Raw genomic sequence first — 27,800 nt, forward strand, 5'->3', positions numbered from 1 at the left:
ACTTCCCCAATGGTACTTTCCCACTGTGCTTAAAAATCATGGCACTTTCCCACTGTGCCTAAAACCAGTGATGCTTTCTCACTGTGCTTAAATCACAGGACACAAAATTAGGTTTCTCTGGTATATTTATTCTTGGCAAGCATAACTTACAATTTTATCTCAATTTTATGACCGTTTCAACCTAGTTCTGAAGATCCACTTTCTTTTCCTTTCAGTTAAAGTTTTCTATGTTCAAGCTTTGTCAATGCTTAAGAAGTGAGGGTGGAGAGAAATGGTTTCAATCATATACAGTGGTACCTGTATATGATCCTCATTAATTAGTTCTGGGAGGCATGATGAGTATCAAAACCGATGAGTACCAAACAATTTTTTTCCCATCTGGAATAATGTAGTCACAAAGCAGCTGACACTGACATGTTCTGACATTTTCACGTCAAAATGCACTGAGTACCAAATTTGATGAGTTTCAAAGCAGTTAAGTGCCAAGGTACCACTCAGAGGTGGTATTCAGCCGGTTCGGACTGGTTGTCCCGAACCGGTAGTAACGATTATGCAGTTTGGCGAACCGGCAAATCGCACCACTGACTGGCCCCACCCCTCCCTGCCTCTCCCACTCACTCCTTTTCACGCCTCGCCTGCCTTCGTGCTCATCCTCATGGATGTGGCCTAACTGCTCTTCACTAGTTTGCCTGCCTTCATGCTTGTCCTCACACCTGCAGCTCAGCTGTTCTTCACCCGTTTGTTTCCATTGCCCTGTCTGCATGCCTCCCCGTTTGCCTTCACTGCCTCCATTTGCCTCCCTCGCCCTTGTTTTCCTCCCTCCCTGTTTGCCTCTATGGCCTCCATTTGGACGGCCCTTGTTTGCCTCCCTCCCCATTTGCCTTCACTGCCTCATTTGCCATATCGTCCTCATTTGCCTCCCTCCCCGTTTGCCTCCATTGCCTCCATTTGGATGGCCCTTGTTTGCCTCCCTCCCTGTTTGCCTCCACCGCCTCCATTTGCCACATTGCCCTTGTTTGCCTCCCTGTTTGCCTCCACTGCCTCCATTTGCCACGTCGTCCTCCTTTGCCTCCCTCCCTGTTTGCCTCCACTGCCTCCATTTACATTGCCCTTGTTTGCCTCCATGTTTGCCTCCACTGCTTCCATTTGCCACATTGCCCTTGTTTGCCTCCCTCCCCATTTGCCTCCACTGCCTCCATTTGCCACGTCGTCCTCCTTTGCCTCCCTCCGTTTGCCTCCACAGCCTCCATTTGCCACGTTGCCCTTGTTTGCCTCCCTCCCTGTTTGCCTCCACTGCCTCATTTGCCACATCATCTTCATGTGCCTCCCTCCCCATTTCCCTCCACTGCCTCCATTTGCCACGTTGTCCTCATTTGCCTCCCTCCCTGTTTCCCTCCACTGCCTCCATTTGCCACATTGCCCTTGTTTGCCTCCCTCCCCATTTGCCTCCACTGCCTCCATTTGCCACGTCGTCCTCCTTTGCCTCCCTCCGTTTGCCTCCACAGCCTCCATTTGCCACGTTGCCCTTGTTTGCCTCCCTCCCTGTTTGCCTCCACTGCCTCATTTGCCACATCATCTTCATGTGCCTCCCTCCCCATTTCCCTCCACTGCCTCCATTTGCCACGTTGTCCTCATTTGCCTCCCTCCCTGTTTCCCTCCACTGCCTCCATTTGCCACATTGCCCTTGTTTGCCTCCCTCCCCATTTGCCTCCACTGCCTCCATTTGCCACGTCGTCCTCCTTTGCCTCCCTCCGTTTGCCTCCACAGCCTCCATTTGCCACGTTGCCCTTGTTTGCCTCCCTCCCTGTTTGCCTCCACTGCCTCATTTGCCACATCATCTTCATGTGCCTCCCTCCCCATTTCCCTCCACTGCCTCCATTTGCCACGTTGTCCTCATTTGCCTCCCTCCCTGTTTCCCTCCACTGCCTCCATTTGCCATGTCGTCCTCATTTGCCTCCCTCCCTGTTTCCCTCCACTGCCTCCATTTGCCACGTTGCCCTTGTTTGCCTCCCTCCCTGTTTGCCTCCACTGCCTATATTTGCCCCCGTCATCCTTGTTTGCCTCCATCGCCTGTTTGCCTCCCTCCCTGTTTGCCTCCATTGCCTGTCTTGGCTGCTCGCCTAACTTTTGGTAAGTTGCTCTGTCTCTCATGTACAGGGACTGTTTGACCCCGTCTCCTATCCCCGTTGCATTGCCCATGGGAAAACCTGCTCCAAGGTTGAATAAATCCAGATTGAAATCTAGCGAGCTTTCACAGGGCATAAAAGACAAGACTGAAGTGCTTCGTTCACATTTTCTGACCGTGAGAGCAATCAACCCCTGAAACAGCTTGCCTTCAGAAGTTGTGGAAGCTTCATCACTGGAAGTTTTCAAGAAAAGACTGGACATCTGTTAGAAATGGTGTAGGCAGTGGTGGGATTCTTCAGCCAGTTAACTTTTTGTTCAGTTTGGGGAATTGGCTGAAGCCTCACCCCTCTCCATCCGTCACAGCCACAGCCACTTCTCGACTTGTTGGGAGGGAGCATCCCGTCCCAGTCTCAGCTGAGAGGAAGCTTAGCAAAAAGCTGCAAGAAGGCTGCAAGAAGCTCAGCTGTTCCCATCTCTTGTTCTTTCCCTCCCCAATGACACAGCCTGGCTGGATGTCTTCTCCCTCACCACCCCTCTTGCAGCCTTTTGCGGGGATTTATTTTTCTTTTTTCGGTCTCTTTTATTTTGTTTTTGAATAAACCCTCCATGTCAAGATTCAGCTGCTGCCAAACTCCCCTTACAGGCTGGCAGGGAAATGGGGCAAATCGCACTGAACTGCTTTAAGGCAGCTTAAATAAGTTTTTACATCCACTGCAAACATCTCAGCTTTTGTTGCTGCGACTTCCTTCCTGGCTGCCACATGCCTGCCGGGCCCTCCTCCACTGTTCTGCGTTTGGTTGGAAGCAAAGACCGTGTGTGTGTGTGTGTGTGTCTTGGGTTGAATAAGCCGGATATAATGGCCGGTTTCATCCAAAGGAGTTTTTGTTTCAGGTGGATCTCCTAGCTTTAGAAGGAGAGAAGGAAGGAGGAAGGCAAGGGATAGAAAGAGAGAGATGGAAAAAGAAAGAAAGAAAGAAAGAAAGAAAGAAAGAAAGAAAGAAAGAAAGAAAGAAAGAAAGAAGAGAGAGAGAGAGAGAAAGGGAGAGAGAGAGAAAGAGAGAGAGAAGGGAGAGACAAGAAAGGAAAGAAAGAAAGAAAGAAAGAAAGAAAGAAAGAAAGAAAGAAAGAAAGAAAGAAAAAGAAAGAAAGAAAAGGGAAAGAAAGAAAAAGGGAGAGAGAGAGAAAGAGAAAGGAAGAAAAGGGATAGACAAGAAAGAGGGATGGAAGGAAGGGAAAGAAGAAAGAAAGAAAGAAAGAAAGAAAGAAAGAAAGAGAGGGAGGGAGGGAGGGAGGGAGGGAGGGAGGGAGGGAGGAGAAAGTGAATGAGATAGTTGGATGGATGGATAGATAGATAAGATATATGGAGGGTGGGAGAGAGAGAGAGAAAAAAAAGGAGAGGAAGGAAGGACCACAAACCCTGGCTTCAGAAAGCTCTTTGAAACAGCACAGCAATCTAGGGCTGGAAGGGATCTTAGAGGTCATCTAGTCCAACCCCCTGCTCCAGCAGGAGATCCTTACAGAATCATAGAAGAGCAGGGTTAGAAGGAAACTTAGAGGCCATTTCCAACCCCCTGCTCCAGCAGGAGACCTTATATCATCTGGATTATTTTGGTGCCTCTAACAGAGAGGAAAACTGCCAGAAGAGGGAAGGAGTTTATTAGGACAAGGCTGCCATGCAGAGGAAGGTAGAGATAGTCCTTCACTTATGACCACAATTGAGCCCAAAATTTTGGTTGCTAAGCAAGAGCGTTGTTAAGTGAGTTTTGCCACATTTTACTCAGTCCATGACATCTCTTGGGTCTAAGGGTCATATGCAGGCTAGGGAAGTAAATCTGAAGAAGTGTGTAATGTTCTAATGTACAGAAGTTATAGTTAAATGTGTGGCAGCAAGTGGACTCTGGGTGTGTTTCTGAGGTGGTATTCAGCTGGTTCGGACTGGTTTTCCTGAACCGGTAGTAACCATTATGCACAGTTCAGCGAACTGGCAAATCACACCACTGACTGGCCCCACCCCTCCCCACCTCTCCCACTCACTCCTTTGCCTGGCTTGCCTCACTCCTTTGCCTGGCTTTGTGCTCTTTACTATTAAAAGTTTTTTTGTGTTAAATGCTTCCACGTGAAAAAGTGGGCTGTAGTTCTTTAAATATTTGCATAAAACACTCCTAGGTAGAAAATCTATTGTGTATATGATGTAGAAAAACACACACAGTGAATTGGAGCATAGATCAGTTGTATTAACTAAAGTTATTGCAGAAGTCAATAGACCAATCTTTTGGCATGCTAATTAATGGTAGCCTTGCAAAAGACTTAGATTTTCAGGTAGTCCTCAATTTATGACCACAATTGAGCCCAAAATTTCCATTGCTAATGAGACAGTTGTTAAGTTTAAGTTTATTAAAATTTATAGGCCGCCCTTCTCCTGAAGGACTCGGGGCGGCTCACTACAATAAAATCCCAATAAAAACAACAATAATAAATACGATTAAAATTAACAATTAAAATTTAGTTTAAAACCCACAATTAATTAAAACTCCCAAAACAGACTCAGCCAATTTGCTTAAAGAGCCATGTCTTCAGATCCTTGCGGAAGGAACGGAGATCAGGGGCCGTCTGGAGCTCAGTGGGTAACTCGTTCCAGAGGGTCGGTGCAGTCACAGAGAACGCCCTCATCCTGGGCACCATCAGCCGACATTGTCTGACTGAGGGCACCCGGAGGAGGGCAGCTGTATGTGAGCGCATTAGGCAGTGGGAGGCCGGTAGGAGGTGGTCCTGCAAATATCCCGGGCTCATGCCATGAAGGGCTTTATAGGTCAAAACCAAAACCTTGAAGCGGATCCGAAGGACCACCGGCAACCAGTGCAGCTCGCGCAGGAGAGGTGTGAGTTAAGTGAGTTTTGCCCCATTTTACAACCTTTCTCGCTACAGTTAGTAATATGGTTATAAAGCAAATCTGGCTCACCCATTGACTTTGCTTGTCAGAAGGTCACAAAAGGTGACCACATGTCCCTGGGACATTGCAACCATCATAAATATGAGCCAGTTGGTTTCACCAGGCTCAAGGTTGACTCAGCCTCCCATCCTTCCGAGGTCAGAAAAATGAGGACCCAGATTGCTGGGGGCAATGTGCTGACTCTGTAAAACCGCTTAGAGAGGGCTGTAAAGCACTGTGAAGCGGTATATAAATCTAAGTGCTAGTGCTATCTCAGACAAGCTGCTCCTTAATTCACACAAAGATAAAGTGACTTGCAAGATTCTGCTACTATAAGTATTACAAAATAAGCAGATCTGACCTACTTGGTTTCTTAGTCTGATCAATCTGCTGTCACCCCTGTCTACTTACCTTTACTACCGGTTCGCAGCAGGGCCATTCGAACCGGTAGCATGCGCAGAAACGTTTGATTATGTCGGGGTCGGTGGGTGGAGCCTCCCGCCGGTTTTATTACCGATTCTATAGAACCGGTGTGAACCGGGGGCAACCCACCACTTGGCTCACGTTAAAAGAAATATGACATGAAAGCCAGTCTGGTTTAATGATTGAGGCACCAGATTAGAATGCAAGAGGTCGTGAGATCAAGTCCTACCTTAGCCATGAAAACCAGCTGGACGTCTTTGAGCCAGTCATTCTCTCAGGATTGTTGTTCTGGAGGTAATTAGAGGGGGAAAACATGTAGGTTATGTTCACCACCTTGAGTTATTTGTAAAAATAATAAAGGCTGAATTCAAATAAATAAATAAAATAATAAACAAGAACAAGGAATAAAAGACAATACAATGGACAAGAGCAAAAACAACTTCAATCAATCTCTCTAAAAGCTGAACAAAAAGCAGGTAAGGGCCTTCAGGGGAAAACTTTGCTTCAGGGGACAGACACTACAGATAATTGTGAAAACACCTGTAACATGTGTACCAAGGTTTCTTCGAATGGATTAATCTTTAGCATATAAAACCAATCTTTAAAAAATATTCTTATTGGATCCATTGCTAGACCATGAAACCAAGGGATTCAGTATTTCTTGTTGTACCTACTTGTACTTTTAAATTTTCTTAGGTCCTAAACAACAAAAAAATTATTTTTCTTGGGTAATCGATCACATATATCAGTTTAATAGAGCAAAGCTGAATTACAATAAATTACTGATATTTATTTTGCAGATACTTTGGTATGAATATTTTGGTACAATACTGGTATAACAATATTTTGCAGAATGCTGACGTATAATTGATAGAAAAGACATCGTGGATTATTTGAACTCAGATAAAATTGGATTTTTAAAGTTCACCAGAAAATCACTACCTGTTTTTGACTCATCTAAATTTACTTTTTTTAAAAGTAAAATGAAAACTGTATTTGCTGGAAGCTACACAGTTATGTATCAGCCTGTGCCAGATTTTCTCCTAGAAATACTTCAGGAGATTAGAAATGCTACTGATATGATTCAGCTTCTACAGCAATTAATGAAAACAGTGATAGGAAATATCTCTCTGTCAAAGCCAAAAGAGTAAAGTTGATCAGTTCATATATGGGAGAGGGAGAGAGGGAAAGGGAGAGGGCATTACAAGTGATTCAAAGGCTCCATATGTTCTCCTTCACATAATATAAAATAGATACGTCTTTGTGAAATATGAGCTTGAATTTATATCCTATTCCTGACACACCACTAAAATGAGGAGTGTCTCTACTTGTTTTAGACAATGGGAACATGGCCCTTGGAATTTGTGTCTTATCACAAATGGCAATCCTCAAAGCTGCTGCTTCTGTCCCTTCTTCTTTATCCCATATCCAGTGGTGGGATTCAAATAATTTAACAACCGGTTCTCTGCCCTAATGGCCCACTGGGTAGGCATGGCCATGGTGAGCGTTGCCAGGGGGTGTGACAGACAGCACTCGGCCTCCTGCACCTCCCCCCGGGAGCAAAAACAGGCTGCAGGGGGGCACCGCCTGTGCCTCTTTTGGGCCTAGTAGGCCTCCCTGCAGTCTCCTGGGAGCAAAAACTGGGGGCGGGGGATGGGTCACACAGCCCCATGCCATGTTTTGGGCCTAGTAGGTCTCCCTGCAGCCATCTCAGAGCAAAAATGGGTTGCAGGGGGCTGCGCTGCTTCCCCCACCCCCCCATGCCCCATTTTGGGCCTATTAGGCCTCCCTGCACTTACCTGGGAGCCAAAACGGGGCATGTGGGAACTTCTGGAATGGGAAGGGGGAGGGGCCAGCCAGCAATTTAACAACCGGTTCGCCCGAACTGGCCCGAACTGGCTGAATCCCACCATTGCCCATATCCCAGGAGATGAGATGATCTGACTGCAAGCCACCAAGTAATGTAGTAAGAAACCGATAGGGAGTAGAAGGACTGAGGCAAGACATGTATAATTAAAATAAATATTATTTTCCAAGACAGATACTCTGTATGCTTCAAGGAGCACAACAGACCACAATAATTCTCTACTCCGCTATTTGAGAATCAACCCTTTTGTGTTCAACTTGGGGTTTTCCTTTGAAGTAGAATAGACTTTTGTGCATCTTGCTTGCCAGAGATTTACCACTGCCACTTAACTGCACCTTTATTTCGTTGCTCACCTTTAGTCTGTCTTTTATGAAACATCACATTTGCATATAAATGATTTAGTAAGTATGATAAGCCCAGATATCTGAATAGCAAAAACTGTTCTATAAATATCATATACATCTCATAGTGCAAATACATTCCAGGCTGTTTCACTTCAAGGAAGAAAAGAGGGCTGAGTCTTCCACCTTTGTGACCATGAAGAAAAACAACAGGGTATTTGTTAGATATGAGGCTAGGAAGGGGGGGGGGGAAAGACTCAGTTCTTTTATGGTTTCTGGAACTGTAGATTCAAGTGATGCTAAACTGTAGATTCAAGTGATGCTAAAGTCTGTCTAAATACTAAACCAACCCACTAAAACTAAGGTAGTTCTACTGGGACGGGGAACAAGAAAAGGTTCCCATCCTACTTAAGGTAGAATATTTGAAAAGACTGGGTTGTCCCAAAGGTGCTTTTTCAAAAGGCAACTGGACTTTGTTTTTCCTTGAAGACATTTCTTCACTTTTCATCCAAGAACTTCTTCAGTTCAAGAAGCTTCCTCATGAACTGAAGGAGCTTCTTGAATGAGAAGGGAAACATCTTCAAGGAGAAACAACGTCCAGTTGCCTTTTGGAAAAGCATCAATGGGACGACTGAGAATCTCCATAGATGAAATGACAGGATTGATTTTTCTTTTCATTCCAAGTATAGTTTGAAGAATTAATTCATTTTTAGATTTCCCCACAAATAGCTCCCCCCATAGGCCTCTTAAAATATTGAAAGATTTGTCTGAGGAGAAAAAAGATCAGAAAATGATAAGATCCATGCATGACTGCTGTTAAAAATATCAGAGAAAGAGAAAATGTCAGTAGATCTAATTCTCTTTTATTGCTTTGTTTGACAAACCAAGTTGCCTGTCTCAAACTTTGTGATATAGTAGTCACCTATAGTGATAAATGAATTGATGCAATCTACCTGCAATGGTATTCATGAATACCATTGAAAAGATATAAAGCTGCAGATATTTTGATGGAGACTAGGCTTATAGCATTGAAAAAAGAGGACAATCAGCATTAAGGTGGATAGACTCAATTATAGTAATGATGGGTGCCCTATTGGAAGGGCTGAAGTACCAGGTTAGGGACAGATCATTATGGAGAAAATCTATGTGCTTCTAAGAATTGACAATGAATTGACTTTATGGCATATAATCAATTAATCAGTCAATTAATCAGACCTATAATATTAACTGGTCAGTCCTAGAGGAGATCAACCCTGACTGTTCTTTAGAAGGCCAGATCCTGAAGATGAAACTCAAATACTTTGGCCACCTAATGAGAAGGAAGGACTCACTGGAGAAGAGCCTAATGCTGAGAACGATTGAGGCAGTGGTGGGTTTCATTTACCTTTGCTATGCATGCACAGAGCATATTTGATGACGTCCGGGTGAGTGGGCAGAGCCTCCCATCACTGCTGCTATCAGTTCACCTGAACCAGGGCAAACCGGTAGCAACCCACCAACTGGATTGAGGGCAAAAGAAGAAGGGGACAATAGAGAATGAGGTGGCTGGATGGAGTCACTGAAGCAGTCGGTGTGAGATTAAATGGACTCCGGGGGATGTACAGGACAGGAAGGCCTGGATGAACATTGTTCATGGGGTCCCAATGGGTCGGACACGACTTCACGATTAACAACAACAACAACAACAACAACAACAAAAATAGCATTAGCCATTTCTTAAAGATCAGTTGAACTTTTATTTATTATCTTAGCCTGCTTGTTCTCCACTTTGCCAGTGGAAACCTGATCAGGTTCCCCAAACTTCTGTGACCTCTTCTAAATTCTTTAACACTGCCTGGAATCTATTGTTTGTGAACCCAGCTCTGCAGTTTGTATCATGTGGCATACAGAAGTAATTAATTTCCAATAATATAGAGGGTTGCTTTGATCTAATAATGCATGTGGCACCCAGATACATCTACATATAGAAACCTGGTTTTCAGGCCCTGGACCAAAGTGTTGTTGCTGTTATTTATTATCTTAGCCTGCTTGTTTTTTGTTTTTTTTTTAAATTTGATTTATATGCCGCCCTTCTCCGGAGACTCAGGGTGGCTTACAATGCATTAAGCAATAGCCTTCATCATTTTGTATATTTATACAAAGTCAGCTTATTGCCCCCACAACTGGGTCCTCAATTTACCTACCTTAGAAAGGATGGAAGGCTGAGTCAACCTTCAGCCTGGCGAGATTCGAACCTGCAGCAATTGCAGGCAGCTGGTCTTAATAACAGGGTGCTTTAGACCACTGTACTACCAAGGCTATTTATATTTATATATTTAATTCAAGATGGTGAAACATTCATCTCTCCTATTTTCCCACAACAACCTTTTGAAGAGGGTTAAGCTGAGAGAGAGTGTGACTATCCCATAGTCACTCAACCAGCTTTCATGTTTAAAGTTATGCTCTCCTAATTTCTAGGCCAGCACCTTAACCATTGCACCAAACTAGTTCTTGATATATCTTGATATAATTATAGAACTACCACCAAATTCTTCCTTTCAACTTTTTTTCATTCAATAAAACTGCATTAAATAATGAATTAATTAGAAGCCTTTTTTCAATAAATATGTTCCATTACTTAATGAAATGAGTAATACTCTGGGTAATACTCCACATACCAACAGTATATAATCAGAAATGATCTATTCAATCAGGAAATCGACACTTCTGGCATCCTGTCAATTGAGGAAGCTATCACATTCTCCTTTATTTTAATGTTGTAAATTAAAACAAAAATAAAAATGCATGGTGACCTGATCTGGGACTGGGTGTCCAAGATTAGGGTTGGAGGAAGCTTACTCATTTTGATCCTCTAATGTGAAAGCAGGATAAAATGGAGAAGTGCCTACTGTAGACAAGCTCCGTTCTTATGTGTCCATTCAAGGACTTTGCCTCTGTGGGAAGCAGCATGAAAGGAAAGCTTCAGTTTCTCCTATTTATGGAATTAATTTATGGAATTATTTTAACTCTAAACAACCTGAGGGCTGTTTTAAGACAATCTTCTCTAACCCTATAATTGACTGGATTAGGAGCCATGGTGGTGCAGTGGTTATAATGCAGCATAATAGGCTACTTTGCCCGCAGTCAGCAGTTTGATCCTGGCTGGCTCAAGATTGACTCAGCCTTCCCTTCTTCTGAGGTTGATAAAATGAGGATCCAGATTGTTGGGGGCAATATAATCAACCACTCCCCCCCCCCAAAAAAGTTCAATGATTGACAACCCTGTCAGTCCAAACAACTCAAACCACTGTTGTCAGGATAAAACAAACAAGAATCCAAAAACATGTTCCATTAGAATGAATCCAAATCTGGCTGTGAGTTTCTCCCATGAATTCAATGGATGGAGAAAACATTGTAGGGGCATAGAAACTTACTGCTATATATAAATCCTTCGATGCTGAATCCTGGCTGTCAGAAAGGACATTTAAATGTATTTACTAGGCTCAAAAGAGACAGAAATAGATGTTTCTTTTCTGTTGGTGCTGGACATGACATTGATCTGTAGGTTGATATAAATGGTGTTGAAGTGTTAGAAGTGCAAAAAGATTTGGAAAAGAGATAATTTTTGGAGAATATTTGGGAGGAGGAGTTGACACACATCCAACAGCTTATTTATGAGTGATAGGAGGCAGTTCTATGGGCTGTCCCCTGATACCACTAGATGATATCACTAGGGCTCGCTGCCTTAGAATGAGGAATGAGGAAAATCCTCAGGGACGACTCACACCCTGGTCAGCACTTCTTTACTCTCCTACCATCAGGAAGGAGATATAGAAGCCTAAGCAGCCACACAAACAGGCTGAAGAACAGTTTTTATCCGTGGGCTGTCAGACTCCTGAATGAAAAATAATCACAACAACATAGTACGATTGACTTGTGGGACCAGTGCTATGTACAATAAATTCACATGGTGTAATAGGATTGGGTGTTTGTTTAGCAGGATTCACTGGAATAGGGATTTTCTGTCTTTCATTGTGAGTTGTATTGTGTTAGGTGTGTGTGTGTGCACGAAGGGAGGCTCAGCCAATCTCATAGTAAATGTGCTATACTCTGACAATAAAGTTTGAATTGAATTCAAGGTTAGCATCCCCAGTGTGGATTAATTGTAGGAAAGCAGCAAAATGCATTTCAGATACCAGGAATAGATTAAGGAGAGTGGTGGAAAGTAAAAGTTATAAACATTCATTCCATGGTCTTAAAATAGTGTCCAACTGTACTTTTGGGGTGGGAGCATGGACTGATTTTTGGAAGTTATCAAATGCGTAAACATGAATGACTATGGAACTGACCAATTTTAATGCAGAGTGCAAACAAACAAATTAATAGAGTTGGAAGGGACCTTGCAGGTCATCTAGTCCAGCCCCCTGCCCAAGCAGGAGATCCTACAGCTGCCTCTACCTAGGATAGAACTCACAACCTCCTGGTTGTGATGAAGAGCTCTGGTGGCTCAGCAGACTAAAAGCACTGTTATTAACAACCACTTACATCTGCTGCCTGCAATTGCTACAAGTTCAAATCTCACCAGGCTCAAGGTTGATTCAGCCTTCCATCCTTTCTAAGGTAGGTAAAATGAGGACCCAGATTGTGGGGGCAATAAGCTGACTTTGTATAAATATACAAAAGGATGAAGGCTATTGCTTAACGCATTGTAAGCCGCCCGGAGTCTCCGGAGAAGGGCGGCATACAAATCAAGTTAAAAAAAAAAAAGAGCTCCACCTCTAGGCCACTAAGTCCTTTTCAATGCTTTAGAAACGGTACTACGAATAATCCTTGACTTATAATAGTTCATTTAGTGACTGTTTGAAGTTACACGGCACCGTAAAAAGGTGACTTAGGACCGTTTTTCACACTTAACGACTGTTGCGGCATCCCCATGGTCACGTGATCAAAATTCAGATGCTTGGCAACTGATTCACATTTATGTCGGTTGCAGTGTCCTGGGTTCATGTGATCGCCTATTATGACTTCCTGACAAGCAAAGTCAATGGGGAAGCCAAATTCACTTAACAACCATTTTACTATCTTAACAACTTGCAGTACTTCACTAAACAACGGTGGCAATAAAGGCAGTTAAATTGTGCAAAAGTCACTTAACAATGTGACTTAGCAGCAGAAAATTTGGGCTCAATTGTGGTCATAAATCGAGGATTACCGATACTCCATCCTAAAGAAATTATACTCCCCCCCTCCCCCAGGAATGAGATCTGACTGTAATCACAAGCCTTCTCTATGATGGTTGCAAGATTCCTCCTCCTCTGGTGTACAATTTTTCATCCCTTTTAAACCGTACTTGAAATCTAGTTTTATATTCTGGTATTCTGTTTCTGAGGAGCACTTTATTTTATTTATTGATTTTCATAATGTGGCATGGAGTTTTATTGAATGGCATGTTGATTTTAACTAAAGATATTACTGATAATTTATGTTGTAAATCCTGCATGCAGTTTTGCCAGGAATAAAACACTTAATTTAACCGCTAGGTGGTGCTGTTAAACTATACGGAAGTGCAATTTTTCTTATCCGAAAGCTTCAAACTTTCTTTGCATGCTTTCTGAAAGCCCTGGAACTTTATTTGTGGCTATTAGCAAACTGAAAGAGTGATAAATATGCTGCTGTTCCTCTTTTTCCTCCTCCCTGTTTGCTTCTCTGTGTTCTTTAATTTCTTGTATTCTATTTTCATTAGCATGTATCATTTTACTTGCGTTTGCTCCTATGTCTATTGCCTTCAGGCTGACTTATTCCGTGCTCTTCTAATAGTCTTTAAAATAAACGAAAAGTAAATATACAAATAATTAAATGCAGGTTCTGTTCTAATTAGTCCATTTTTGTACATGGCTAAAAGCAACTTCTATTTACAGAGGTATGTTAATGTTGAATATGAAGGTTACATCTATCCAGCCATGGATGTTAGTCATGAGAGCGAAATAGAATATACACATTGAGAAGCGTGCATCTCAATATAAGAAACTGGACACATACAGTGTTTCCCCGAAAATAAGACCCTGTCTTATATTTTTTTGATCCCTGAAATAAGCACTTGGCCTTATTGCCATGTGCTCAAAAGCCTGATTGGGCTTATTATCAGAGGTGTCTTATTTTGGGGAAAACAGGGTATAACAAACAAGAGTTCTTATAGACCACTATAGGAAAGAGAATGCAGAAGGTTTTCAATTATTATGTGAACCATGGAAGAGTAGGATATATTTATTAATTTAATAAGTAAGAGAACTTTCCCCTAGATTGTGATCTTGATTTGAATCCTGACAGCTGCCACCTTATGCTTACGCTTGTGCTAAATTATTATATAGGAGGGGGGGTATGAAGAAAGGAATGCTTTGGAAATGAAAGTAAATGCTCTATCTGCTCAAGAAGCTGCCTCAAGGTTACCCAGTTGGAAGAAGAAGAGGGCTGCATAGGTCTGCACTGTCCGTTGGGAAAACAGCTTGCTTGAATCAGATTGGTTACACTGAGGGGAACAATGAGAGACAGTTAGGGGAGGAAAAAGTAGAATTTAAGGATTTTGGCATGTAATTTTCAGTTCTGGTTTTGCTTTACTGAAATACACCCAATCTCTAATTAACTATACCTTTCTCAACAAATAGAGCCAAGGATTGTTTCTAATTACAGGTTTAAGTTGTGGCAGGTTTGACAAATCCATTGCTTACCCCCCTTTTTTTCTTCTTTTCTCTTTCCATGTAAGAAGGAGCACCTTGATGACTGCAAGAGATAGATTCCTTCCCTCCATTCTGAGACAGAACAGGTTTTTTTTTCCCTCCACCGGTCATGAAATAAGAAGGGAAACAAGCTTCCTGGGGAATTAGTATTTTGTAGGCACTCTGGTTTAGGTCACAGCTGTCAACTCGGAAACAGATTTCCAGACATTTCTTCTGAGGCTTACTTCATTTAATTTTTACATTAAATGAATTAGAAAATATGATTAAAGATCATTGAACGTTCTCCACCAGGTTTGTCTAAACTTACAAACCCATGAATCAGAGGCAAGATAAAAAGATGAAAACTTTATTAGAAGGAAGATCTTCTCTGTTTAGTAGGCTTTGAGACTAAACTGATTTACTTTTGAATATGTTCTTCTAATTTCTGTGGTATTTTATTTACCAGTGTTTCCCCAAAAATAAGACCCTGTCTTATATTTTTTTGAACCCTGAAATAAGGACTTGGCCTTATTGCCATGTGCTCAAAAGCCCGATTAGGCTTATTATCAGAGGATGTCTTATTTTGGAGAAAACAGGGTATGAATGTTCGAATTTAGCTTCCAACATTTACTGGCCAAACATTCAGTGGAAATTAGTTTTTCACTGAAAAAAGAAAACAAAATCCAGTCCAAAGTAAGCATTGCTTAGCTTCATGCTTATTTTTTCCCATTGGAATTGATGGAATTTTATTTGGCTGGATCATGCTTTCACCTTGAAACAAAACTAAGCAGTGGCTGTTTATTTCAGCTTTCATAAGTGGTTACTTCATGAGGGTTACATGCAAAATATACATTGGAAGTGGAGGTCTACAACATTTTGTGGGAATGAACATTGGAGGGTAAAGCACTTGTTCATGACTGGTTAGTCCTGTAATATAGATATAAATGCCTCACATACTTATTATTTCTGAATATTAAGACCATGATAACTTAAAAGAGTATCACAGTTTTCTATTTTTATTCCAGATTCACCACAAGTAATATATTTATCTCATTAATTCACCTCTCCTACCCCACCAGGTCAACTTAAAATCAAAGATGCTCTTGTTAGAATTAATCTAAACAGTTTTTCCTAATTGTCCATCAACTGTGGCCTTGTCTAGAAACCCCAGCTTTGGAATTATATGTGAATAGTAAATACCCAGCTACACAGAGACACACACACACATGCACACAAAACTCAAAGTATTTATATAAAACTGTACGAGTTAACAATATAACTTATGATAAGGCCTCTGTTGCTATGTAGAGTGATACTTGCATTCCTTTGTTACAAATATGTCAGACAAAGAAAATATTGGTGATGCACCTTGGGACAATTTTTTCTGTCAGGTTTCTCAATTAGGGGAAAAAGTAAACCTGACTGAGCTTAACATGCTTAACAATAGGTCATTGAAGATACACCCACCACCACCACGCTTGTGGACACGTGTGCTTTATAAAATGTACCTGAAATTCCCATCCTTAAAATACAAGTTTATTTCATTGCTCGAACAGATTACTGTCCTGAACAGATAAACATTAGCTGTAAGAAATACAAAATTCCCTAGCTGGTGGCAACCTTACATTTCGGATAATCTCTCTTTTATGCCTCTACAATATATTTGCAAATGTACTGGGAAAATATTTTGTTTAAAATAGTAGGTACATTTATATACCTATACATCATACATATTTTCATCTGTATCTCAAATTAATTACCTCTTTATCCTACAATTAGGTGTTTAACAGAGATGAACATTCTGTTGAGGAACATTTCCTTAAATTCCTGATATTTTTTTCTTTAAATTGTTTTAGATGTGCCTAGCTGATTCTTGCAAGTCTGATGTATAAATTGAATAATAAATTACCATTATTTGGTTTGACTTATAGTTACAAGGTCCAGTTTGTGTTCTATTGATGAAATAATTAAAAATACTGTATTTAAAATGAGAAAGCAGATGATGATAAATATTTATACCTGTAGGAATATACCAGGATTCAAAGCATGACAAATATCAATCATGTCCCATGTAAACTCAGCAGATAACTTAAATTTACATTTCAGATCTTAGAACAATTGTAGTGGTATTGTTAGTTTTCAAAAAAGTAGAATAGTTTTCAAAGAATTAAGCTAGATATAACTCTAGAAAAATTGCTAGAGCAAATATTCTCAAAATATTCAAGAAGGCTTAGCTAATCATTTAACAGAGCCTTGATAGTACAGTGGTCTAAAGCACCCTGTTATTAAGACCAGCTGCCTGCAATTACTGCAGGTTCGAATCTCCCCAGGCTCAAGGTTGACTCAGCCTTCCATCCTTTCTAAGGTAGGTAAAATGAGGACCCAGATTGTGGGGGCAATAAGCTGACTTTGTATAAATATACAAAAGGATGAAGGCTATTGCTTAGCACATTGTAAGCCGCCCTGAGTCTCCGGAGAAGGGCGGCATATAAATCAAATTAAAAAAAAAAATTGTGACTTGAATATGGCCTACTGATAATTCAAAAAGAAAGAGAGGCCAGTATTCTCTTTTACTCTATTCACAAACCATAAAAATTAAAAGGAAACATTCTTTCTGCTAAAACTGAGAATAGTAGGAAATTCTACTTAGGAAGATAATTCTTTTTCTTCCTCATGCACCTTTAAAGTCACATGTGCATTACTTCAGAATTGTTTTGCAAGCTAGAATGCTTGAGTATATTTTCATATCATATTTGTTTAACCTCCTAAAATTCATCTTAATACATATCTCAACTATGGGTGATAGAATTCAAACAAATGCAATGACTTTGAAAATATCAAACATCTCTCAATTTCTCTTACAATTCTGACTGATTTTCTATATGAATGCTAGACCCTTGTAACCATCTTTCTCCTCAAGGAATTTGGAAAGGGGTACCCATCACAATCAATATTAGTTGATAAGGTTTCTGTCTTACCAGCTTCAATTCCATATTCCCAAAAGCAGTTGAACACTTTGCCTGGCCCAATGTTACTCATATTGAGTTGTTTATCAGTCAAGTGATAAATTGACTAATCGGGGGGGGGGTGCCTTCCCTTGAATTAAATATGAACTTCGTCTCATAATATCCTTAACAAAACCATGATGGATATTTCCATACACCCCCTGGGGAATGTGACGTCTCCTGCATAATGTGAATCTCTTCTATTGAAGTGGGACCCTGGAGTTCAGTCGGGCTTGTTGGTCACATACCTATCTCCCAGCTATGTTGCCACAGCCCTGCCCGCACTGCTCGATGTCTTGTCTGAGGTGGCACTTGAACTCCCCAACCTTTTAATTGTGGGAGATTTTAATCTGCCTTCGATTGGTAAGTCATCTGAGACAGTCCGGGAGTTCATGGCCTCCATGGCAGCCATGGACCTGACTCAGGTTATTCAGGGCCCAACTCATAGGGGAGGACACACACTTGACCTGGTTTTTCTCTCTGGGCAGTGGATAAATGGTCATGGTAAGGGGGAACTTTCCATCACTCCTCTGTCATGGACTGACTATTCCCTCCTTAGACTAGATTTTCAATCTGTCAACCCCTGCCGCTGGGAGACAGGACCCATAAAATGGTTCCGCCCTAGGTGCCTGATGGATCCAGAAAGGTTCTTGAAGGAGCTTGGGACATTCCCCACCTCTCAATCCTGCGATTCAGCTGAGGCTCTGGTGGCATCCTGGGAACGGGTGGCTACCGACGCCTTGGACAGAATTGGTTTTGGTTTTCCATGGAGCTCCGGGAAATGAAACATCGGAAAAGATGCTTAGAGGAGAGTTGGAGGTCCTCCCGATTTGAATCTGACCGAACCCTAATATGGGTTCTTCAGTTAAGAACCCATATTAGGTCTTATCTAGTGGCGATGGAAGCGGCGAAACGTCACTACTTCGCCGCCCTCATTGCATCTGCAGAAAACCACCCAGCGGCCCTGTTTTGTGTGACCCGCTCCCTCCTCAATCAGGGAGCGAGGGAAGACCCTTTGCAGGGCAGAGCTGAGGATTTTGTACAGTTTCTGCATGATAAAATCGCTCAGATCCGGATCGGATTGGACTCTGAGTGGGCAGAATCCAATCGGGAGACTAGGGTGGGTCTTGAGAATAATATCTGGATTGAGTTTGACCCTGTTTCTGTCAAGGAAGTGGACAGGATTGTGGGCAAACTTAGTTCCTCCACTTGCTTATTGGACCCTTGTCCCTCCTGGTTGTTTTTGGCTGCCAGAGAGGTGACTAGAGACTGGATCCAGGCAATTGTCAACGCTTCGTTGAGAGAGGGGAACTTCCCTGCCTCTCTTAAGGAGGCGGTGGTTAGACCTCTCCTCAAGAAGCCTTCCCTGGATCCAGACTCACTTAATAACTATCATCCCGTCTCCAACCTTCGCTTCATCGTGAAGGTTGTAGTGGCTCAACAGCTCCCACAATTCCTGAAGGAAATGGAATACCTTGACCCGTACCAATCAGGCTTCCGACACTGTTACAGCATGGAAACGGCATTGGTCACTCTGGTGAATGATCTCTGGTGGGCTCAGGATGGGGGTTGTTCCTCCATCCTGGTCCTACTTGACCTCTTAGCGGCTTTTGATACCATCGACCATGGTATCCTACTGCAGCGACTTGTGGGGTTAGGGGTGGGAGGCACTGTCTTACGGTGGTTTTCCTCCTACCTCTCGGGTCACTTTCAGTTTGTATGGGCAGGAGGGCAGAGATCCACCCAGAGGCCCCTTAATTGTGGGGTGCCTCAGGAGTCGGTTCTCTCTCCCCTGCTCTTTAACATCTATATGAAGCCACTGGGTGAGATCATTCGTGGCTTTGGGGTGAGATATCATCAATATGCTGATGATACCCAATTATACATCTCCACCCCAGAGATGCCCTTTCCGTGATGTCCCGTTGCCTGGAGGAGGTACGGGCCTGGATGGGCAGAAACAGACTCAAACTCAATCCCTCCAAGACTGAGTGACTGTGGATGCTGGCATCTTGGGGTTCAGAGGCTCCATCACTTTTGATAGATGGGGAAAAACTTACACCCGTTGATAGGGTTCGCAACTTGGGTGTCCTCCTGGATGCTCAGCTATCCCTAGAAGACCATCTAACGGCCGTGACCAGGGGGGCCTTCGCACAGGTTCGCCTGGTGCGCCAGTTGTGCCCTTTCCTGGACCGAGATGACCTTCGTACAGTCACTCATGCCCTGGTTACTTCCCGCTTGGATTACTCCAATTCCCTCTACATGGGCCTGCCCCTGAGATGCACCCGGAGACTCCAGCTGATCCAGAATGCAGCTGCACGGGTTGTTATGGGAGCCCCTCGTTACTCCCATATAACACCCCTCCTGCATGAGCTGCACTGGTTACCAGTGGTTCTCCAGGTCTGCTTCAAGGTGCTAGTCCTCACCTATAAGGCCCTTCATGACTTAGGTCCGGGATATTTGCATTACCTTCTCCTGCCTGCCTCTCACCGTCCTATTCGCTCACATAGGGCCGCTCTCCTCAGGGTTCCGACAGCGAGCCAATGTCACCTTGTTGTGCCCAGGGGTAGGGTGTTCTCTGTGGGTGCTCCCACCCTCTGGAATGAATTACCTACTGAGCTCCGGACGACTCCTTATCTCCGTTCCTTTCGTCGGGACTTGAAGACTTGGCTTTTCAAACAAATAGGCTGAGACTGATTCCAGGCTTTATTATTTACTACTAATTAATTATTTGGATTAAATTATGATTTTATTGTACTTGTTTCTTAATTTGTGTTCGCCGCCCTGAGTCCTTCGGGAGAATGGAGGCATATAAATACATGTAATAAATAAATAAATAAATAAATAAATAAATAATACGATAGCTGTTTCTGAAGTGGAAAAGTGGTCCTGTGTATATAAACCTATTAAATGAGGCCGCTGGAAAGGCTGCACTAAGTGCAAAGAAAAGCAGGCTGGTAAACTTCAGACCAGCAGACCTGATACTTGCCTTTGAGTACTGTGCTCAGTATCGGAAGAAGAAAGTGTGGCACGTTGAAGAGAAATTCAGCACCAAGGAGAGCTCCAAGTCTCCCTTGTGCAAAAGCTACCCTTACGGTATTTTTGAAGAATCCAAAAGTCCATCTTCTGGCTTTGTAAGTAAAAGTTGATATTTGTTCATTTCAGTCTAGAGAAATATATATTTTTTCCTTAAACCTATTTTAGATTTTCTATATGTATGTGGAGTTGGTATGATTTAATAATAATGCAGTTATCACAATGTAGTGTAAGAAGGCTGAAAATGAATTCAAAATATGAATTTCTCTTCTGGGATGATTTTCTGATTGCTCAAATAACAAAAGTTTCTCTTTTAAAAAATGCATATTTCATACTCATTATTTCATATTCTTTTTGCATTTCCCTTTTCCTTGAATAAAAGGGAATACTCATCCACCTCCTCCTGATCATTTAAACTATTTCCTTTATATTTATATGCAATTTAAAACTTTTTAAATAAATCATGAAGACTTTCCCCCCATCATTTTTCACATTCACATATTTAAAGAGTAGTGGAGAAATATGTAGTTTAGCTTCCATTTCTCTAAAATTATTCACTTAAATTTCAGTAGTATTCTCTATAATTTTTTTTATATTTACTCTATTCTTGTGATCAGACAAAATGAATACTTTTTTAAAACAATGAAATAAACCACAATTTTTCGCATACAATTTCAGTTGCAGAACAATGTGAAGATATTCCTGAGGGGAAGCTGTGTTAGACTATGGCAGTAAAAACAACATTTTGTAGCAGCTTGAAGATTTATACATTTTTTATAAGAGAAGCTTTATTTGATCACACTCTGCCTTGGATAGATATTTTCAGGAAAATGGATCACCATCAACAAGTTTTTTCCTCTTTCTTGACTCTAATCTCAGAGCTCTTTATGTGGATGTTATGGACTAATTTTCAATGAGTTTACTGGTGTTTCAAATGTTTAACTCTATTTTCTGTCATAACTTCAAAGCAAATGCAGCTAATACAAGTTCTTTGATGCTATTTTTAACAACAGGGTAAAATTACTTTGAAAATCAAGATGATCTAAGTTAATATTTTGACACTTTAATTATATATAATTAGGAAAATTGTTTATCTGTCAATCACTCTATTTCCACCCCACCCCCCATATCCTCTGTACCTCAACTTCCGTCATTGCTTTTTTATGTCAGGATTCATTTAAAATTTCTCTGCATGCCATATGCTTAACCTCATGAAAGAAAGCATTTATCAAGTAGCCGAGCATAGCTATAATATTCAATATATTATTGGTGTTCTTCAAATTACTAGTAACAGTTTCTCTGTATAAATCAGTAGAGTCTTCTGTGTAGACCTGCATAACAATTTCTATCTCAGATATTCACTATGAAGAAATTTCTGGCCTCTTGAGTATTTTAATGAAAATGTCTAATCCACATTCTTAATTCATATTTTAAGCTATAAATGAGCACGGGAGGGAGGGAGGGAGGGAGGGAGGGAGGGAGGGAGGGAGAGAGAGAGAGAGAGAGAGAGAGAGAGAGAGAGAGAGAGAGAGATCTATATATCTACACCTACATTTACATCTATATCTTCTGTAGATCTCATTTACTAGAAATCTCTCTCTCTCTCTCCCTCCCTCTCTCTCTCTCTCTCTCTTTCCCTCCCACCCACCCTCCCTCCCTCTCCATATTAATAGTACTGATTTTCCACAAAAGTCTACTTCTGACAAGATATTTATTTATCAAGCATTGGACACTGGTAGCACGAAGGGCTTATTTCTGTCATTTTTGCCAATCCAGGTCAAAAGAGATGGAACACAGAAGTAGCTCCCATTTTCTCCTCTTTTTTACATTCCTCTATGTTTTCTGCTCTCAAGCCATTGCCTTGCCTCCTTTAGGATCATACTCAGCTATAAGGTAAGAAAACCCTAAGCAATCTCTCCTACAACTGATAACATGATTTGTAAATTTAAGAACTACTTGAATCCTACGGACTGAAATAAGATAAATTTTTACTTGTGTTGATAGCCAAGTCTAATGGCAAATATTGCTTTCACTGTCCCAAAGTCATCTGAAGAAAATTATACTACTTTTTACTCTTTAACAAAAAGATACCGGAGTATTTATTTAGGCAAATGAATTAGGTATTTTTGAGCTATTGCAATTGGATTTTACTTGTATACACAGAGTAGGATAGAAAAGATAAACTAGTTCAGTAAATATTTTTTAAAAAACAAAAACAATAGAGATTTATCACCCTTCAGTTTGGGTGTCTTTAAAGTATTAAACTCAAGGCTGGGGTTAGTGTGTGTATTGGGGAGGTAGATTTCCATGTATGCAAATGCACATACAACTGTAAGCAGGTAATGTCATTATGCAGCTGCTAGCTTGTGAATATAAAGAAGATGTTCTTAATTATTTGGAAAATTGTTAAAGTAGTCCCTATATTTGTTCATGAGAAACTTGAATAGTTGTCATAAATTTGGTGCTCTGGGATCTGGATTCTAAGCTTGTTTTGCATGGTTTCATTCATATAAAAGAGTACACATTACTATATCACACGTAAGAAAAACCTTCAATAAAGTGATACACCTTCACATTCACTTAAGTGACACACCTTCACTTAGACTTCCCTTAGCAATAAGTCTCGAGATATTTGAGATATTCAGAAAGCATTTTATTATAAATCTTAAGATATGAAGCAGGGTTGGCTTGGTTAGTACTTAGATGGCAGATCAAAAGGAAACATCAGTATTGTAATCTAGATTAGAATTATGGAGAAAAACTTTCTGGAAGTTGCACTACTTTGTCCAAAAAGTGGTATATTATTCATGTAATTACTTTGCATCCAGTTTTGGTCACCACATTATAAAAAAGACATTGAGACTCTAGAAAGAGAGCAAGAAAGATAATTAGAGGACTGGAAGCTAAAACAGATGAAGAAGGGTTGTGGGAATTGGGAGTGCTTAATTTATTGAAAAGAAGGACTAGGGATGACATGATAACAGTGTTCCAATATCTAAGGGGCTGTTACAAAGTGTGGGTGGGGGTGAGGTCAATCTATTTTCCAAAGCACCTAAAAGGAGAACAAGAAGCAATGGATGGAAATTAATTAAATACAGAAAAACTTATAAATAAAGAGAAATTTCCTGACAGTTAGAAGAATTAATCAGTGGAATGCCTTCCTTTCAAAAGTTGTGGGGGGCTCCATCACTGGAGATTTTAAAGAAGAGATTGGACTACCATGTGTCTGAAATGATATATGGTTTCGTGCTTGAGCAGGGGGTTGGATCAGAAGATCTCCAAGGTCCTTCCAACTCTATTATTCTGTTATGTAATGGTATGTGGGAATGACTTTGACAGATAGGAGGGAAGAGCCACAGCCAAGAAGTCTGATAACTAAAATTGGAGTCTGAAGAAAAGAACGTGTCTGAAAAGGAACTCCTTAGTTTTTCAGAGGGTAAAAGTATTCTGAAAAATATTTTCAGTCTTGCAAAAGTCTCTGACCTTATAATAAAGATAGAACTAGTACCCCTGGTTGTGCTTGTCTGGACTAGCTAACATCAACCCTGCATGTATAACCCACACATTAACATGTCTGGTCCACAAATTAACTGGAGCCCTATTTATTTAAACTAATCATAATAAGTGAACAAATCAGAAGCAGGATGGGGCAAATTGCTAGCTCACATTTACTAATTATGTTAACATTTTTTAAAATTTTTTCAGATTTCTCTTTTGATGCAGAAAAGGATTTCTCAGGAAAGGGAAATTATTGCTATATTATGGCTATATTATATCAAATCACCTGTTTGTTTATTGCCTTTAATATTAATCCATCACATCTGCCAAGACATAGTTCATAGAGCAATTCTGAAACTTATGTTTGTGTTTAGTTTTTGATTAGTTCTGGGAAAGGTGTTAAGGAAATATTTAGGATTATGTATCTATCATCTATCTATCTATCTATCTATCTATCTATCTATCTATCTATCTATCATTTAGCTAGCTAGCTATTTTTAAGAAATACATAACAAAAAATCAGAATTTGCAAAGAATTCCTGATCTAATATGGTCCCAGAAATCAACCCCTTTCCTGTTTTATTTTAAGATTAGAATGGGGACTTCAGCTCATATATATTTACTGTCAGATGTATGTGTTCTTTTTCCACATAGCTTATCTCAATGAAATTATCCATATTTAAGTAATTGATCTATATCACTCAGTTAAGCAAATGATTCAAAATCTCAGAGAGCACAGCATGGTTTCCTTCTGCTTTTAGGCAATGCAAAGGTATGCCACCATTATGACATGAGTAGGTAACTTTAAAGTATCTTCGAAGTCCTTGCCTGTGAGAATGCTCTCCTTCCAAATCATTCTCAAAATTGTCTACTATCCTATTCTCCCTCCTCCAACCCTTCTCAGACTAGGAAACAGAATACCATTTGATGAACAAAGTGAATCTGATGGCACCCAAATTTCATTAAAACCCGAGGCTGATATTCTTCAGACTACTCTGCCTGAAAATGAGGAGTTCTATTTTGATATGTCCAGAGCTATTGACAGATAAAACTTTTGAATTCTAATAAACATTGGGGGGGAAGTCTTTGTAAAGTAATGTTGATAAATTCACTGATGCTTTCTGCTCTGTAGTTCTGTTTGTCCTGTTTGAAACAAAGACTCTGCAACAAGGAGTGAATTCATAGCAATTTTTGTGCATATCACCAGTAAATGTTAATCTTCATTTCTGTATAATAATATTGATCATACATTTTAAATCCATTATAGAAATACAAGACATGCTGATGGAGACTTTACAAGTGCGTACAGCAAACTTTTGTATCGACTTGCTGTATTGAAGTATTTGGAATCCGTACTTGGAAAAAGGGTTGAGTAAGTACCATGTGTTTCCCCGGTGCAGGTTACCTTTAAATATTCCTATATGGTTCATGTGATCCAGAAGTTTGTAATTTTTTATATTTTGTATTAATGATAAAGAGGTTTGAGATGGCGAAGAAGAAACCTTTAACTGAACCTAGCAGTGCATTTAGAAATTTGAATTATAGTGAAGAGATATTTACAGTATATTATTATACTGTTTCTTGTTATTGCAAAAAGGAAAGGTAGCAGATGTGGCAAGGAAGACTATGCAACTCCATCTGGTACAACAGTTATGACCTTTCCTGGAATGGGAGGCCCTTCTCGCAGTTACTCGTGTTTTGACTAGCTGCCGCAATAGACTATATGTGGGGTTAGCTTTAAAGACCATACAGAAACGATGGGTGTTTTACAATGGATTTGCTTGACACCAATGATGTAGGAGATCGCCAGGCTGAGCCTGAGAGAAAAAAGTTAGAGCATTGTTCTACATGATTCTTTGAACTCCTGGGGGAGAAAGATGTGATATAAATCTAACACATGAATACATTTATTTAAGAAGGTGAGGTTGGAAAACGAGAGAGAGAAAGAGAGAGAGAGAGAGACAGAGAGAGAGAGAGAGAGAGAGAGAGAGAGACAGAGACAGAGACAGAGGGAGGGAGAGGGAGGGAGGGAGGGGGAAAGGGAGAGGGAGAGAGAGCGTTGCTGGAAATTTCTGAAGCTAGAATTTAGGAAAAGCTCTGATAGTATGCTGTTTACAAAATGGTGGTGACGTGAAAACTTGTCCATTATGACTTTGCATTAGGTACAAACCAGTTACATTGAGTAAACTGTGAACAAATCAATTAAACAGTGAACAAATCAATTAAGAACTCAGATGCCTCTGGTAAAGCAGACCATATGCCCAGAAACATCCTGTGCCTTAGGTCTCCTGCCTTTTATACTGAAAAAGCGAAGTCAATAATTCATTTGCAGGCATTTCACTGTTGCACTTAAATGTGCTGGATACTTTGTGGATGGAACTTTAGGACGCCAGATACTATTTTCAAGACCAATAAAAAAATAATTATTTGCCACATGGCCCAAATTCCACAGTTTATACTTGGATATTCATTCTAGCTATGATTTCCCTTCAGGGTCAATGTGTTCACAAACCCAAGAAACACTTAATCAGGGTTAATCTATTAGAGCAGAGGGTAAGATCAAGACAAGGGCTTGTGCTGTTTTGTTTTGTTTTTTTAAAAAAGTGAGAATTACAATAAAAGTATGAATGTTGACTGGCCTAGTCTCTGAGAGGCTTGTGCATTAATATGCTTCTTGCAACTCCATTTTTCCTTGCAGAAACAACAACCCCCATGATGAGCAGATAGTCACTCTGTCTCCACTGACAACTACAGCCGTTTACTAGAACAGATGGCGATGAAGAAGTACCTGGACTCTATTCTAGCTGGGAATAAAAGGTAGGCAGAGGAAATGCCTAAAAATATCTGGGCTTTAAAAGGATCAGACAGTAATAACCCATGAACAAAATCTTCTTTTTAATGCATGGAAAACCAGTTAATAACAGCAGCTTTCTGTTATTTTATTATAATTTGAGGACAAATTATAATAAAAATAGTTTTAAACCACAGTAGATTTTGTACTGAAAGAAAGGTGAACATGACCTCTGCATTTTCTATTTGTTATTTTTTGACATCTTTCTGCACGCAAAGGAATTATTTAGCAAAGAATTGGAGACCTAACTCTCAAATAGTAGTTTGATAATTACTAAATAAAAAGCCTTTTACTATGTTTCCATAGAATAGCTATACGTCCTTTTATATAACAAAACTAGTTGAGTTGTATCTTTTCAGTAAAGACCTATAATGTTTGGCACAATAGAAGAGCAAAAGCACTAAGATTAATTCACTCCTAGGGATTCAACAAAATGTGCATTGTTTCTCTGCCATTTAGTCAAGAAGATCCCAACCAACCCAACCTTCAGGATGAAGTAGAATTGCTTGAACCAGCCTTCTTAGAAAATTATGGTGATGTCACTGTAGATCAGTGGTTCTCAACCTTCCTAATGCCGTGATCCTTTAATACAGTTCCTCATGTTGTGGTGACCCCCAACCATAAAATTATTCCTAAAACCATTGAAAATATGTGTTTTCTGATAGTCTTAGGCGACCCCTGTGAAAGGGTCATTCGACCCCCAAAGGGGTCGCAACCCACAGGTTGAGAACCACTGCTGTAGATTATCTGGGTCTTCCGAACCGCCTCCCACTGGTAGGTTGAAATTTGTTTCCAACCACAGAAACCATCTGTCCTTCAATCCTTGACACCCATGATGTGACTACTCCTTTCCCCCATCTGCAAATATATATGTATGTGTGTGTGTATGTATGTATATATTTATAATATATATATTATATTTATTATATAAATTTATTTTATAAATACTATTTATAATAGGATTATAATAGTATTATAGGACTATTTATAAATACAAGAGAGGCGGCTCTGGATTCTAAAGTGATGACTTACCA

General features: G+C 40.6%; 1 protein-coding gene across 1 annotated transcript; it reads left to right on the forward strand.

Annotated features, from left to right (window-relative positions):
- Window positions 1–22,203: 22,203 nt before the first annotated feature.
- On the forward strand, window positions 22,204–27,346 carry LOC139308123 (VIP peptides-like). Its single transcript, XM_070931575.1, is given in 6 exon segments — window positions 22,204–22,310; window positions 24,820–24,956; window positions 25,179–25,287; window positions 26,614–26,636; window positions 26,639–26,732; window positions 27,226–27,346. Coding segments are annotated over 6 exon segments (591 nt in total).
- Window positions 27,347–27,800: the final 454 nt, after the last annotated feature.

The sequence above is a fragment of the Pituophis catenifer genome, unplaced genomic scaffold (assembly GCF_029215685.1).
Source record: "Pituophis catenifer annectens isolate HBS135680 unplaced genomic scaffold, rPitCat1.0.hap2 SCAF_1, whole genome shotgun sequence".
NCBI classification, from domain to species: Eukaryota; Metazoa; Chordata; class Lepidosauria; order Squamata; family Colubridae; genus Pituophis; species Pituophis catenifer.